We start from the raw sequence: 16,296 nt of genomic DNA on the forward strand, positions 1-16,296 counted from the left end.
GCGCCGCGCTGCACCGTAACCTTACACCCTGCACCCGGACCTCGGCCCACCGGACCCCGTGACCAATATCCCCTACCCACGGAGGGGTCAACACCTAGCTGCGCTACTACATCGCTCCCGGGGGCCCCCCACACCTTCACCGCAGCGGTGGTGTCCACGATCACCACAACCCATGGGTGGCGTCACGAACTATCACCTCAAATCCAAACACCCCACATCCCCGCGTGTAGCGCCAACTCCCTTGCAGAGCGACGTGCCCCCCGACGTCCATGAGAGGCTCGAGCCACCACCCGCAGTACGAGCATGGATCCGAGCAGCTCGGCGGTCGCGGCCGAGCGTGCGGGGCGGTACAGCAGCCTCTGCCTGGCACCTTGCTATGGGCACCCTGGTGCAGTGTACAGGGGCAGCCTCTGCCTGGCACCTTGCTATGGGCACTCTGGTGCAGTGTACAGGGGCAGCCTCTGCCTGGCCCCCTGGTATGGGCACTCTGGTGTAGTGTACAGGGGCAGCCTCTGCCTGGCACCCTGGTATGGGCACTCTGGTGCAGTGTACAGGGGCAGCCTCTGCCTGGCACCCTGGTATGGGCACTCTGGTGCAGTGTACAGGGGCAGCCTCTGCCTGGCACCCTGGTATGGGCAGTCTGGTGCAGTGTATAGGGGCAGCCTCTGCCTGGCACCTTGCTATGGGCACTTTAGTACAGTGTACAGGGGCAGCCTCTGCCTGGCACCTTGCTATGGGCACTCTGGTGTAGTGTACAGGGGCAGCTTCTGCCTGGAACCTGCTATGGGCACCCTGGTGCAGTGTACAGAGGCAGCCTCTGCCTGGCACCCTGGTATGGGCACCCTGGTACACTGTACAGGGGCAGCCTCTGCCTGGCACCCTGGTATGGGCACTATGGTACACTATAGAGGGGCAGCCTCTGCCTGGCACCCTGGTATGGGCATCCTGGTACACTGTACAGGGGCAGCCTCTGCCTGGCACCCTGGTATGGGCACTATGGTACACTATAGAGGGGCAGCCTCTGCCTGGCACCCTGGTACACTGTACAGGGGCAGCCTCTGCCTGGCACAATGGTACACTGTACAGGGGCAGCCTCTGCCTGGCACCCTGGTATGGGCACCCTGGTACACTGTACAGGGGCAGCCTCTGCCTGGCACCCTGGTATGGGCACTATGGTACACTATAGAGGGGCAGCCTCTGCCTGGCACCCTGGTATTGGCATCCTGGTACACTGTACAGGGGCAGCCTCTGCCTGGCACCCTGGTGTGGGCACTATGGTACACTATAGATAGGCAGCCTCTGCCTGGCACCCTGGTGCACTGTAAAGAGGCAGCCTCTGCCTGGCCCCCTGGTATGGGCACCCTGGTGCAGTGTACAGGGGAAGCCTCTGCCTGGCACTCTGGTATGGGCACCCTGGTACACTGTACAGGGGCAGCCTCTGCCTGGCACCCTGGTATGGGCACTCTGGTGCAGTGTATAGGGGCAGCCTCTGCCTGGTACCTTGCTATGGGCACTCTGGTGTAGTGTACAGGGGCAGCCTCTGCCTGGCACCCTGGTATGGGCACTCTGGTGTAGTGTACAGGGGCAGCCTCTGCCTGGCACCCTGGTATGGGCACTCTGATGCAGTGTACAGGGGCAGCCTCTGCCTGGCACCCTGGTATGGGCACTCTGGTGCAGTGTATAGGGGCAGCCTCTGCCTGGCACCTTGCTATGGGCACTTTAGTACAGTGTACAGGGGCAGCCTCTGCCTGGCACCTTGCTATGGGCACTCTGGTGTAGTGTACAGGGGCAGCCTCTGCCTGGCACCTGCTATGGGCACCCTGGTGCAGTGTACAGAGGCAGCCTCTGCCTGGCACCCTGGTATGGGCACCCTGGTACACTGTACAGGGGCAGCCTCTGCCTGGCACCCTGGTATGGGCACTATGGTACACTATAGAGGGGCAGCCTCTGCCTGGCACCCTGGTATGGGCATCCTGGTACACTGTACAGGGGCAGCCTCTGCCTGGCACCCTGGTATGGGCACTATGGTACACTATAGAGGGGCAGCCTCTGCCTGGCACCCTGGTACACTGTACAGGGGCAGCCTCTGCCTTGCACAATGGTACACTGTACAGGGGCAGCCTCTGCCTGGCACCCTGGTATGGGCACCCTGGTACACTGTACAGGGGCAGCCTCTGTCTGGCACCCTGGTATGGGCACTATGGTACACTATAGATAGGCAGCCTCTGCCTGGCACCCTGGTGCACTGTAAAGAGGCAGCCTCTGCCTGGCCCCCTGGTATGGGCACCCTGGTGCAGTGTACAGGGGAAGCCTCTGCCTGGCACTCTGGTATGGGCACCCTGGTACACTGTACAGGGGCAGCCTCTGCCTGGCACCCTGGTATGGGCACTCTGGTGCAGTGTATAGGGGCAGCCTCTGCCTAGTACCTTGCTATGGGCACTCTGGTGTAGTGTACAGGGGCAGCCTCTGCCTGGCACCCTGGTATGGGCACTCTGGTGTAGTGTACAGGGGCAGCCTCTGCCTGGCACCCTGGTATGGGCACTCTGGTGCAGTGTACAGGGGCAGCCTCTGCCTGGCACCTTGCTATGGGCACTTTAGTACAGTGTACAGGGGCAGCCTCTGCCTGGCACCTGCTAAGGGCACCCTGGTGCAGTGTACAGAGGCAGCCTCTGCCTGGCACCCTGGTATGGGCACCCTGGTACACTGTACAGGGGCAGCCTCTGCCTGGCACCCTGGTATGGGCACTATGGTACACTATAGAGGGGCAGCCTCTGCCTGGCACCCTGGTATGGGCACTATGGTACACTATAGAGGGGCAGCCTCTGCCTGGCACCCTGGTATGGGCATCCTGGTACACTGTACAGGGGCAGCCTCTGCCTGGCACCCTGGTATGGGCACTATGGTACACTATAGAGGGGCAGCCTCTGCCTGGCACCCTGGTATGGGCACTATGGTACACTATAGAGGGGCAGCCTCTGCCTGGCACCCTGGTATGGGCACTATGGTACACTATAGAGGGGCAGCCTCTGCCTGGCACCCTGGTATGGGCATCCTGGTACACTGTACAGGGGCAGCCTCTGCCTGGCACCCTGGTATGGGCACCCTGGTATGGGCACTGTGACTATATACCAGTACTATAATTAGCACGTATGCCGACCCGGAGTGCGCACATTACAGGCTCTAACATCCAAGAGGAAAATTCTCACTTTTCATTGTCCCCGTCAGTTCTATCGTGACGTCACAGAGGACCCTCCCCCTCCCTCCGACCAGCAGTGGTCACGTGACGATAACCATGGAGGATGATATCGAGCTTGAACTTAGCCGGCTGTCCCTGTCAGAGTGCGCTGGAAGCGAATCACCGGAGGAGGACCCCGAGGAAGACTACGGCAGCGTTATAAAATGCGGCAAGCAGGAGGTGAGGACGGGTGGGCCGGGTGTAACGGGATAAAGCAGTGGAGAGTTTCATCCGTTGCTAGGAGACCGTGAGTCGTACAGACGCCATACCTGTCACATGTCAGTGTTCCACCAATCAGAAGTCAGTTTTCTGCGCTTTGTGCTGTGGTTGATATGGCGACTGGAGCGCTAGATGTTTCTGCCCATAGGTGTCTATCCGTGCATTGGTCTACATTAGTCCTCATTCTTTCTGAGCCCCATATCTGTCATTAGTAAAATAAAAGAAAGGTGGGGGGGGGGGCAGAGATTAATGGCTGGCCTGTACACAAGCCGTATATAAACGTCCTGGAGCCTCAGCCACAGTGTGTGTGGGAAAATGGCGTACATTATTAATTAAACTTGGGCATATTAAGACCCCACTGGGGATGCTCGACACACTGGTGCTAATTATGTTTTTATGGTGGAATATCATCACAAAGTGCAAACCATTACATAGGACACTAGAGCTGTCCTAATCCAGTTTAGTATAGGCAAAACATCCTACGTCCTATGCCCTTGTGTCTTATTTATGACTCTGGCTATGGAGCCGGGCATACAGTATTATGGGCAGGTAACAGCGCTCTGTGCAGGGGCTCAGAAGGGTCTGTCCATGTCCTGCCTCCATAATGCAGCCCACCGAACTCCGAAAACTGCAAACACCAGTCACACACAAATTTATAGCTGTTTGGTTTATTTATTTTTTTTTTTTTAAGGTATCTTTAAAACTGAGGTTTAGGAGTTAAAAATACTACATTATGGACATGTGGAAAATAACCACTTAAGGCTACTTTACACACTGCGATATCGGTCCCGATATCGCTAGTGTGGGTACCCGCCCCCATCTGTTGCGCGACACGGGCATATCGCTGCCTGTGCCGCACAACATCGCCCAGACCCGTTACACATACTTACCTGTCCGGCGACGTCGCTGTGACCGGCGAACCGCCTCCTTTCTAAGGGGGCGGTCCGTGCGGCGTCACAGCGACGTCACTGAACCGCCGCCCAATCGCAGCGGAGGGGCGGAGATGAGCGGGACGTAACATCCCGCCCACCTCCTTCCTTCTGCATAGCAGCCGGGAGGCAGGTAAGAAGAGGTTCCTCGTTCCTGCGGCGTCACACGCAGCGATGTGTGCTGCCGCAGGAGCGAGGAACAACTTCGTTACTGCTGAAGTAACGATAATTGAGAATGGACCCCCGTGTCGCCGATTAGCGATTTTGCACTGTTTTGCAACGATGCAAAATCGCTTATCGGTGTCACACGCAACGGCATCGCTAATGCGGCCGGATGTGCGTCACAAAATCCGTGACCCCAACGACTCCGCATTAGCGATGTCGCAGCGTGTAAAGCCCGCTTAAGGCAAAAAAGCCCCCCAAAATCTGGAGGACTAGGTGTCACGTGCCGGGCAGTCAGGCCAATCTGTGTACTCCTGCCCCCAGCACTGATTGACGGGTGAAGCTGCCGGTCAGGGGGGTGGCGAGGCTATACACACCTTACAAGAAATGACGACGTTCCAGGATCATCTTCAAAATTGATCATCTTTATTCCAATACATTAAATTAAAAAAAATGTCATTAAGGAAAACGTGAGGGGACAGGAGATCGGACGACGCGTTTCAGGGTTATATACAGCACAAAAGACTTGGCTCTGCTACATCTACATCAGAAAAAAATAGGGATTGTTCACACGTTGCGTTTTTGCCGAGTGTTTTTTCTGCAGCCAATATCTGCTCTGGTGGCAGTTATAAAGCAGGCTTTGCTGCGTTTTTTAGCTGCATTTTGGTTTGTCATTTGTCTACAGTACATATTTAATAAAGTTAGTAGTTTTATTCACCACAAAAGCAGCAAAAATGCAGCGGTTGCGTTCTTTCAGTGTTTTTTTTTCACTTTCATTGCTTTCAATGTTGACAAAATGCTGCAATAATGCTGAAAAAATTGACTTGCTGCTGCTTTCAAAAACGGAGCAGTTTCCACTTCAGTCAGAAAAAAAAGCAACTGTGTGTATGAGATGTCGGATATCTCACAGCTTTTGCTGGTACTGTAAAAAGCAGCTTTTAATTTGCATAAAACTCATAATATTTTTTTTAAAAAGCAGCAAAAACACGTGTGACCATAGCATAAGCCTGGAATCGGCTTTCTGTCCCTGCATCATGTTGCTATCAGATTCCATAGCCAAAAGTCAGTCTATGTGAAGGGTAGAGGACTGTATGGTCACACTATAGTGCATGTGTGCTATGCTAAACATTGCTACCTTTAGGCCTAAGCCACACGGCGAGAAAATCGAGTGGAGTGAGATAAAACATTGCATTCCACTCGGACCAATATTAGCCTGTGTGTCAGCGCACATGAGCGATTAATTTCTCAGCCCTAATCGGACCGAGAAAACAATCGCAACATGCTACGACTGTAATGCGAGACTCTTTCTCTCACACCCATTCAAGTGAATGGGGCTTGAGAAAAATCGCACTGCACTCGCGGTACACCGGTGTACCACGCGTGCAGAGCAAGAATCGCAATAGCTGGCAACGGAGGAGACAGGGAGAGAAATCCCTCCCTCCCCTCCTCCATGCCGGCCCGCCCCTCCGCAGCGCCGGCCCGCCCCTCCTGAGTGCCGGACCGCCCCCGCGCAGCTGAGTTCCGCTCGCACGGTCGGACCGCAGTCACAGGGATACTCGGCTCCTGTGTTGCCAGCACGAGCCGAGTGTCATGCGAGCATCGCAGTAGTGCCCCGTGTGGTCCCGGCCTTAGTATGGGAATAATCATGTAGCGCAGTCCTCCCAGCATCAGACAGTGGTAGCTGATGACAGGATTTGTCCTATAATCTACTTCAGGGTACTACTCCATAATGTCCCAAATCCCTGCTAGATTGACAGCTGTATAAGGCCTCCTTCACACGTTCTTGCAAAAACCAAATGTTTTGCACAGTCCATGGTGTAGGTGTGTGACTCGCCCACCCCAGGCCTTTGGGACACCCGGTGTCGGGCCAGACTAGTCCGGGGGTAGTCAGTGGTGGCGGGGCCCGACTCCGTGACCCTGGCGGTGTCAACTAATATTGCAGTAGTGGGGGTGGTGATTATAAAGTTTATGATAATATATTCGTGACGCCACCTGTGGATTGCGGCTATGGAGCCACCGCTGCTGGATAGGGCCTTCGGGGCTGATGTAATGGCAGCTATGGTGGTTCTGCTCCCCACAGGTGGAGCGGTACCCCGGGGCAACCGTTAGTGCTTATTAAAGTCTATGGTGGTGTTGTAGATGGTGCAGTGCAAGCGAAATAATGGAGGCAACACCAGGGGGTGCAGTTTCAAGGTTTTACTCACTGGTTCATGGCTGTCGCGAACTGGTCGCCCACTGGTGTGCTGGAACCCCCTGTCAGGGACCTCCGCCGATCCCAGGTAATTTGGGGAGTAAATGCGGTGCACCCTTCTATTGTGTCTCTTCCCTCGGCTGCCTTCAAAGCCTTGACTTTTCTGGATAAACCTGTCTTAGCCTCCACTATAGGTTCTGGACAAGAAGGCTTGCCTGGATGGTACTCTGCCCTCTTCCCAGGGGTTCTATAGTGGGATGTGGCCCTGGGCGCTTGCAACCACCCTGGGCCTCGGTGGTCACTTTTAGAAAATGACTTCTCTTCCTCCAGTTTCTAGGGACCGTTCCCTGTATGCAGCCTGATCCCTCCACCCGATGACTTAGTGGAACAGGCCACAAGCTTGAAAGCCTTTCAGTGGCCCTGGAATCCTTTCTTTTCAGTCTGTGGTGTCACCTGGGCCTAGCTGGGCCCCAGGGTCTCCACCAGGAAGCTTCACTTTCTCTTGCTGTTCTGAGGTATCAGCCTCTCTCTCTCTCTCTCTCTCTCTCACTCCTCATTCCTCTCCTCTCTCTAAACTTGACCTTCCTGTCTCTGCTCTACTTGCTGTAGGCTCCTCCCACTTTCCCTGTTGCTAGGCCCCACCCTATGGGAGAAGAGATGGATCTTACGGCCCCCCAGCATGCCGCATGGGGGGGGTGCTGCCACTATCCCTGGTCCCAAAATATGCCTAACAATGGGTGTAGTGTGAATTTGCCTGTGAACCGGCGTTTACTCCTTTCCTTACCCAGAATGGGACATCACACCTCTGGCTTAGGTGCAATGTCTCTGTGGCGACGGAAGCCTCAGGAGCGCCACATGTGTGTGTGTTATGTGTGCTATCCGTGTGACATCCGGATAGCACATAAACAGCATGAACTTCTATACTCACCTGTCCCCAACGCTGCTGTCACACTTGCTTCCAGGTCTGTGGTCAGTGCAGTGAATATTCGTGAGTACAATGAGCGGGCCTGGAAGAAAAAGCAGCGCTGGAGACATGTAAGTATACAAATTCTTTTTTTTTTTAAGCAACATATGTTTTCTCCGTTAAGGCTAAGGACACATGGCGAGTAAAACTGAGCGAGTGAAATGCGTTAAAAAAAAAAAATCGCATTCCACGCAGACCAATATTACTCTAAGGCAGGGGTCTCAAACTCGGCTGGGTGTTTGGGCCTCACAGAGGAAAAAAATAATTTGGGGGGGCTGCATTCTTATTCACATTTTTATTGGTACCATATATATATATATTTTTTTTTTTTTTACACACCTTTGGATCACTGATGTTGAACATTTTCACTTGTTTATTATAGCAAACGTGCACATTCTTTTTTTAAATATATATATATATATATATATATATATATATATATATATATATATATATATATATATATAAAAAATGTATTTATTTTTTTTACATTTTATTCTTTTGTTGTAACTAATAGTCTTACAATTAGCACTATATAGAAATTTTCACCAACATCTTTTAGTAGTGTTCCCCATCTTGTTGTAACGTGCCCATCCTTGTCCCCTTGTAGTATTGTGCCCCATCCCACAGTAATGTGTTCATCCTTGTCCCCATCTTGTAGAAATGTGCCCATCCTTATCCCCATCCTATAGTAATGTCCCCAGCCTTGTCCCCATCTTATTGTAATGTACCCATCCTGTACTAATGTGTTCATCCTTTTCCCCATCCTATAGTAATGTCCCCAATCTATAGTAAAGTTCCCCATCCTTGTCCCCTTGTAGCAATGTCCCCATCCTATAGTACTGTCCCATCCTATAGTAATGTCCCTAATCTATAGTAATGTACCCCATCCTTGTCCCCTTGTAGCAATGTGCCCATCCTATAGTAATGTGCCATCCTATAGTAATGCCCCATCCTATAGTAATGTCCCATCCTATAGTAATGTGCCCATCCTATAGTAATGTGCCAACCTTGTCCCCATTCTATAGTAATGTGCCCATCCTGTACTAATGTGTTCATCCTTGTCCCCTTCCTATAGTAACGTCCTCAATCTATAGTAATGTGTCCATCCTTGTCCCCCATCTTATAGTAATGTTCCCCATCCTTGTCCCATTGTAGCAATGTCCCCATCCTATAGTAATGTCCCCAGCATTATCCCTATTCTATAGTAATGTTTCCCATCCTTGTCCCCTTGTAGTAATGTCCCTATCTTGTAGTACTGTGCCATCCTAGTCCCCATCCTATAGTCATGTGCTCACCTTGTCCCCATCCTATAGTAATGTCCCCAGCCTTATCCCCATCCCATAGTAATGTGCGCACTTTGTCCCCATCCTGTAGTAATGGGTGGGGGGGGGGGGGCAGCGGCTATGACTTAGGCGGGCTTTGCACGTTGCGACATCGCAAGCCGATGCTGCAATGTCGCACGCGATAGTCCCCGCCCCTGTCGCAGGTACGATATCTTGTGATAGCTGGCGTAGCGATAATTATCGCTACGCCAGCTTCACATGCACTCACCTGCCCTGCGACCGTCGCTCTGGCTGGCGACCCGCCTCCTTCCTAAGGGGGCGGGTCGTGCGGCGTCACAGCGACGTCACACGGCAGGCGGCCAATGGCGGCGGAGGGGCGGAGATGAGCATGATGTAAACATCCCGCCCACCTCCTTCCTTCCGTATAGCCGCTGGCGGCAGGTAAGGAGATGTTCCTCGTTCCTGCGGCTTCACACACAGCGATGTGTGCTGCCACAGGAACGAGGAACTACATCGTACCTGTCGCGGCACCGGCATTATGGAAATGTCGGAGCCTGCACCAATGATACGATAACGATGCTTTTGCGCTCGTTCATCGTATCATCTAGAATTTACACACTACGCCGGATGTGCGTCACTTTCGATTTGACCCCACCGACATCGCACCTGCGATGTCGTAGTGTGCAAAGCCGCCCTTAGGCTACTTTCACACTTGCGTTGGATGGCATTTGTTGCTATCCGCAGCCTTGAGGAATTACGGTAACCGATGCAGGAAACCGTTATATTCCTCATAGACTTCTATTAGCTACGGATAGCAACGTGCGTTGCATCCGCTGCACGACGCAGCGTCGTTATTTTGACACTGCGTCGGGCGGAAGGAACTCTGCATGTAGCGTTTTTTGTGTTGTTAAAATAGCGCACCATGACGGATTCCGTTGGAATCCGCCGTGGTGTCTAATGATTGTCTATGGTGGCGGTTTCTGCCGCTATGTACTAAGCGGCGGAATCCGCTAACTGATTTCGTCACGTTCTACTGCGCATGCTCAGCATGTCCAGCAGAACGATCAAAATCGTTTAACATCACTCCTGGTCTCTGTCCCCCCTCTCTCATACTCACCTATCACGGGCGCGGCGCTTGACAGCTGTCACACTGCTCCGGCAGCTTTTCCTCTTTTGAAAAAGCCGGCCGCCCATTATTCAGTCTCATATTCACTGCTTACCCCGCCCACCGGCACCTATGATTGGATGCAGTCAGACTCGCCTCCATGCTGAGTGACAGCTGTCTCACTGCAACTAATCACAGCCGCCGGTGGGCGTGTCTATATCGTGCAGTACAATAAATAATTTAAAAAAATGGCGTGCGGTGCTCCCCAATTTTGATACCAGCCAATGTAAAGCCACATGGCTGAAAGCTGGTATTCTCAGGATGGGGAGCCCCACGTTATGGGGAGCCCCCCAGCCTAAAAATAGCCAGCAGCCGCCCGGAATTGCCGCATCCATTAGATGCGACAGTCCCGGGACTCAACCCGGCTCATCCCGAATTGCCCTGATGCGTTGGCAATCGGGGTAATAAGGAGTTAATGGCAGCTTATAGCTGCCACTAAGTCCTAGGTTAATCATGGCAGGCGTCTCCCCGAGATACCTTCCATGATTAACCTGTAAGTGAAAGTAAATAAACACATACACCCAAAAAATCCTTTATTTGGAATAAAAGACAAAAAAAAAATACCCTCTTTCACCATTTTATTAAAATCCTCAAATACCCCTCCAGGTCCCGCGTAATCCACAGAGGTCCCGCATAATCCACAGAGGTCCCACAGAGGTCCCGCATCCAGCTCTGCTACATGAAGCTGACAGGAGCTGCAGTAGTACACCACCGCTCCTGTGAGCTCCACGCAGCAACTGAAGTGAATCGCGCTGTCAGCGGGGACGTCACTGAGGTAATGCCAGTGTGTGTGAGCGGTGATCATGGGTGCGGTAGTGTCGGGATGTGTGCGGTGATGTCGGGAGGTGTGTGCGGTGATGATGGGGGCAGTGGCTATAACTTACCGATGCTCCTCTCACCTTCTACAGACGCCGGAGTGAAGGTGAGGGGGCGGTCTCCAGCCCCAGATCCACAGTGATTGCAGAGATCAGTCACAAGGCCGGTCTCTCCAATCAGAGCTGGGGGCGGGTGAAACTGAGGTCACCCAGCTCCAGCCAATGATCGGTGCCACAGCTGCACTGACCATGGCTGTATTTCAATGTTTCAACCATTTTCAATAGCTGAAACATTACAGTGGCTGTGATTAGCTGAGCGGCGTTCGTCAGCCAATCAGAGCCTCCGTAGGTCCGGGGAGGAGACACCATCCTTCCTGCGGTCAAGCAGAGGTATCTAAGGTACTGTATTTGCAAAGCGATTTCGCTATGACGTACTGGGTATGTTATGGGTCCTTAAAGTACCAGGGAGCCATGACGTACCCAGTACATCATAGGTCGCTAAGGGGTTAATGTGCCGTGCTTCACACACACACACAAACAATAAAAAAAAAAACACCACTCTTCTCACCTGTCCCGCGTTCCCTCGGCTCCTCCTCTCTGCTTCGTGCGGCCCCCAGGCCCGTGGCCCCGGTCACTATAGCGGCAGGTGCAGGGGACGCAGACACCGTCAGTGATTTATGTCAGATGATTGTGTTGCCGGCGCGAGAGCGCAGGGCCTGTAACATTCATCTGACATAAATCGCTTTACAGTGGCTGCCGCTATTGTGATCGGGGGCACGGGCCTGGGGGCCGCACAAAGCAGCCTGAGGGCCCGCGTGTTTGAGACCCCTGCTCTAAGGGGTCTCTCCCATGAGCGATTTTTTTTTTTCTCAGCCCTAATCAGACCGAGAAAACAATCGCTGCATGCTGCAGGTGGAATCCGATTCATTTTTTCTTGCGCCCATACAAGTCAATGGGACGAGAGAAACCTTCGCATTGCAGTCACATTACACCAGGGTGCCGTGCGATATACGCGTCAGCTGACAATGGAGGAGATAGGGAGATTAGTCCCTCCCTCTCCTTCCCAGCATCCGCCTTCTCCTCTGCGGCTGTGCTGCGATCTCAGGATCGCATCACAGTGGCATGACACTCGGCTTACACTCCAGCAGAGCGGGAGCCGAGTGTCATGTGAACTGCTCGCAGTAATGCTCATGTGGCCCCGGCCTAAATGTCACACGGATCACATCAGTGTGCGGTCCGTGTGACACCCTTACTGCTGGCAGAAAACAGACATGTCGCCATGTAGAGCACACAGACATGCATGTGGTCCACACAGACACATGATCCATGTGAAAACACAGACACATGATCCATGTGAAAACACAAACGTGTGCGCAAACCCATTGAATTTAATGGGTCTACATGTGTCCGTGTCTCCGACATGTGCAGAACTAGACGTCACATATACCGGAGACATGGATGTGTGAAGGAGGCCTACAAAGCAAGTATTGGAGAAGAGCAGAGGCATTGAGTCTGGTCAGTATCAGGAGCGAACACTGATTGTAAGCACGGTGCATGCTCAGCCACCTCTGATAAGGCTGCAGCGGTGGCCAGTAACAGACAAGAATGGTCTTGAGAATGAACAAGATTTTTATGAACAAGTAAACTGTGAAGTTGCTTGTCTTCACATCTATGTATTCATTTAACCCCGTAAAAGAAGATGAGAATAAACCCTCTACCCACAAGCTCTTTGCTTGTATCCACAGTCATATATTTGGTCATTCTTTCTCAGCAGGCTGTAGAGGAATTTCCAGATTCGGTTCTTTCATATTTACAATTTGTCAAGCAAAGGAGTGAAAATGCAGAGAAATTGCTATTACAAGACTTGGATTGTACAGACGCATGGACAAGAGCATGTCCTCCAGGTAATGTCTGTCTTGTATTACTTTTATGTCTTTGTCCTGGCAGTCACGCACATGCCTCTGCAGTATGGCTGTGTATAGACAGAATGAGGGTCGTCTTTCCTTCCACTGTGTGGGGATTTACTGATATTGGGGTCCATAATTGCCATATATGAGGCATTTTGTAACGAGCATTCTTAGGCAACGTGCACACGTTGAGTATTTGGTAAGTTTTTACCTCAGTATTTGTGAGACAAAACCAGGAGTGGAACAATTAGAGGAAAAGTATAATGGAATCGCAAGCACCACTTCTGTATTTATTACCCACTCCTGGTTTTAGCTGCAAATACTGAGGTAAACACCCACCAAATACTCAACATGTGCACATGGCCTTACAAATACTGAGGTAAAAAGGTCACCAAATACTCAAGTCTCAGATATGGCTCCTCTTAAGGTCACGGGCACATACTGAGTATTTGGTGAGTTTTTTACCCCAGTATTTGTATCCAAAACCAGGAGTGGAACAATCAGAGGAAAAGTATAATAGAAACACGTCACCACTTCTGATTTATTACCCACTCCTGATTTTGGCTTACAAATACTGAGATATAAACCTCAACAAATACTCAATATGTGCATGTGGCCTTACAAATACTGGTGCAAGTTGGAAGCGGGTGTATGGGGCAGGGGCCTGGAGTGAGCTCGCCACCTACCTTGCAGGTGATGGCTTTTTGTTACAGCCCAGACCTGCCTCCAACAATTGCGGTAGGGGCGAAGTGCTACCTGCGATCGCTAACCTAATAAATACTGACAGCTGCTTTACCCCCACACTGGCATGGGGGTGTGTCATTCTGTGCATCCATCGGCGCGCACATGATGTATTCATGTGTCACCAATGGGTTGCAAAGACAGGTGTGGGTCTGCTGAAGACACCCGTGTCTGTAATTACAGGCTCCCTTGAAACCCTGCCTGTGGCCAGGCTTCAAAGGAGACTGTGATTATTGCTATATACAGCAAAGCTATGTCATTGCTGTATATAGTAAAAGCGATTAGACGATCGCAGGTGTAGCGGGGTGGGGGTCCCCCAGGACGACAAAGAGGCAGTGACCCAAAACAGTCCGATCCAAACAGCTTTATTGTCCTCGCTGTACAGGTAAAGTCATCCGGAACACAGTCGGGTTACTCACAGTCCATATGGTTCCCCGACACACAGGCACTGCTTGCCATAGGAGACGGTCTTACTATACCCCGTTTTGCTATTCCCGGGGGTCCACAGACCTGTGTTATAGTTCCACACAGGCCTGAACTCTCCTCAGCTTCCTGCTCTGCAGCTTACAAAACAGGCTCTGCCCCACCCAGGCCTTTACAATGAGCTTTTAAATGAGAACTGTGGCCATGAGCCACCTGCATAACCCGGCCTGGAGGTTACTGGACTGACCACTATGTAGGGCTCTAATATGTTTCTATACGCATTCTGGGAGATACGTACCGTCCGTCACATATTAATGGCCCCGCTATCTCACACAGGTTATAAAGTACAGGGATCAGTAAAAAAAAAAAAAAGGTAAAAAAAAGCAAAAAAAACCCCAAATAAAAAATGCAAGTTCAAATCCCCTCCCCAACACACTTCTTACCCATGAATCAATAAAGATTTAAAAATACACCTATGTTGTATCGCTGCATTCAGAAATAAAACGATCTATCAAGATCTAAAAGTAATTAACCTGATTGATAAACACAAAAAAATTCAAGATCACCAAAATTACGTTTTATTTTTTTTTGGAGGGGGGTGATGGGGTCACTGCTATACCACAAGTATAGTGATAAAAGTGATAAAATGTTATAACATTTAGATCTCTTATCACTACAGATATATCTATCCCACAGTAGTTTCAATAAATAAGCCCCCACACAGCTCCATTGACAGAACGATTAGAACGTTACAGGTCTCAGAAAATTAATACACAGTGCCCAAATTCTTTTTTACAAATTATTATTTTTTTTTTTTCATGAATGGGTTTAAGGAGTGTTTCACAATCATTGCAAATAAGACCGAATTGACCAGACACATTGTAATATTTGAGCATGATTCCTAGCACTGACTAGCACGGTCAAATAGGTGTATTTGTCACAATTCAGACCCTCATCTGAGATCTTGGTCAATATGCATCTTCTATTTTATGTGGCTTTATGAAGATATGACTTATGATATCCCTTTTTCTTTGGCACAGTTCAATCCAAACACCAACCCAGTGATGATATTGATTATTTCGCTCAACTGGCATCCGAATACAATGAAGAACCAGAGACATTTAAGGAACGGGTATGTTAAACACAGATTTCTTTAGATGATACTCACTATATGGATTTCCAAGACCACTGTGCTGATATTATTGTATATTTCGTATTTAGTATGAGTAATAGTGTCATAGTTTTATAATGAATTTTATTTCTATACCAACAACATATTCCACAGTACTTTACAATTAAAGACTGCTTTACACGTTTTAATATGTCGTGGGATTGCATTTGCCATCGCACCCACCCCCATCGTTTGTGTGGCACGGGCAATTTGTTGCCCGTGTCGCACAATGCTATAACCCCCCCGTCACACGTACTTATCTTACAAACGACCTCGCTGTGGGCGGCGAACATCCACTTCCTGAAGAGTGAGGGACGTTCAGGGTCACAGCGACGTCACACAGCGGCCGGCCAATAGTAGCGGAGGGGCGGAGATGAGCGGAACGTAAAGATCCCGCCCACCTCCTTCCATCAGCATTGGTGGCGGCCGCAGGTAAGCTGCAGTTCATCGTTCCCGGGGTGTCACTCGGAGAGATGTGTGCTGCCTCGGGAACATTGAAGAACCGGACATTCGATTTTTAGAAAATGAGCGACGTGTCAACGATGAACGAGAAGGTGAGTATTTCTGCTCGTTCATAGCTGTCACACGCTACGATATCACTAACAATGTCGGATGTGCGTCACTTACGACGTGACCTCGCCGACATCTCGTTAGATATATCGTAGCATGTAAAGCCCGCTTAAGAGGTAACATGTACAGACAATTTTAGATATTAAAAGTTTGCAAAGAAAAATGGGAAAATATGTCAGCCTCTAGATATACAAAGACAATACAGACAACCCAAAACTTACAGCAGTAATTGTAGTGAAGGGTGGTCCTACAAAGTATTGACGTAGGGGAGATGAAAACAAATGCACTTCACAATTTCCACATTTTATATTTTTGAAATATTTAGAAAACCCTGTATCATTTTTCTTTACACTTCACAAATATTTTCTACTTTGTGTTGATAGATCACATAAAATCTTAACAGAATACATTTAAGTTTATGGGTGTGACATGAAAAGAAATGACTACTTTTTTCAAATCACTGTATATTTGTTATAATGCATTCTTCAAATAAAGTTATCACCAAAATCATCAACCGT

At 50.4% G+C, this 16,296-nt stretch overlaps 1 protein-coding gene across 1 annotated transcript in view; it reads left to right on the forward strand.

Annotated features, from left to right (window-relative positions):
• Window positions 1–3,292: 3,292 nt before the first annotated feature.
• LRRIQ1 (leucine rich repeats and IQ motif containing 1) overlaps window positions 3,293–16,296 on the forward strand; it is a 399,791-nt gene continuing 386,787 nt past the window's right edge. The window contains exons 1-3 of the mRNA XM_075342423.1: window positions 3,293–3,415; window positions 12,741–12,870; window positions 15,078–15,169. Coding sequence (XP_075198538.1) covers window positions 3,293–3,415; window positions 12,741–12,870; window positions 15,078–15,169 — 345 coding nt within the window. The remainder of the gene's footprint in view (window positions 3,416–12,740; window positions 12,871–15,077; window positions 15,170–16,296) is intronic.

This window comes from Anomaloglossus baeobatrachus, chromosome 4 (assembly GCF_048569485.1).
Source record: "Anomaloglossus baeobatrachus isolate aAnoBae1 chromosome 4, aAnoBae1.hap1, whole genome shotgun sequence".
In the NCBI taxonomy this organism is placed as follows: Eukaryota; Metazoa; Chordata; class Amphibia; order Anura; family Aromobatidae; genus Anomaloglossus; species Anomaloglossus baeobatrachus.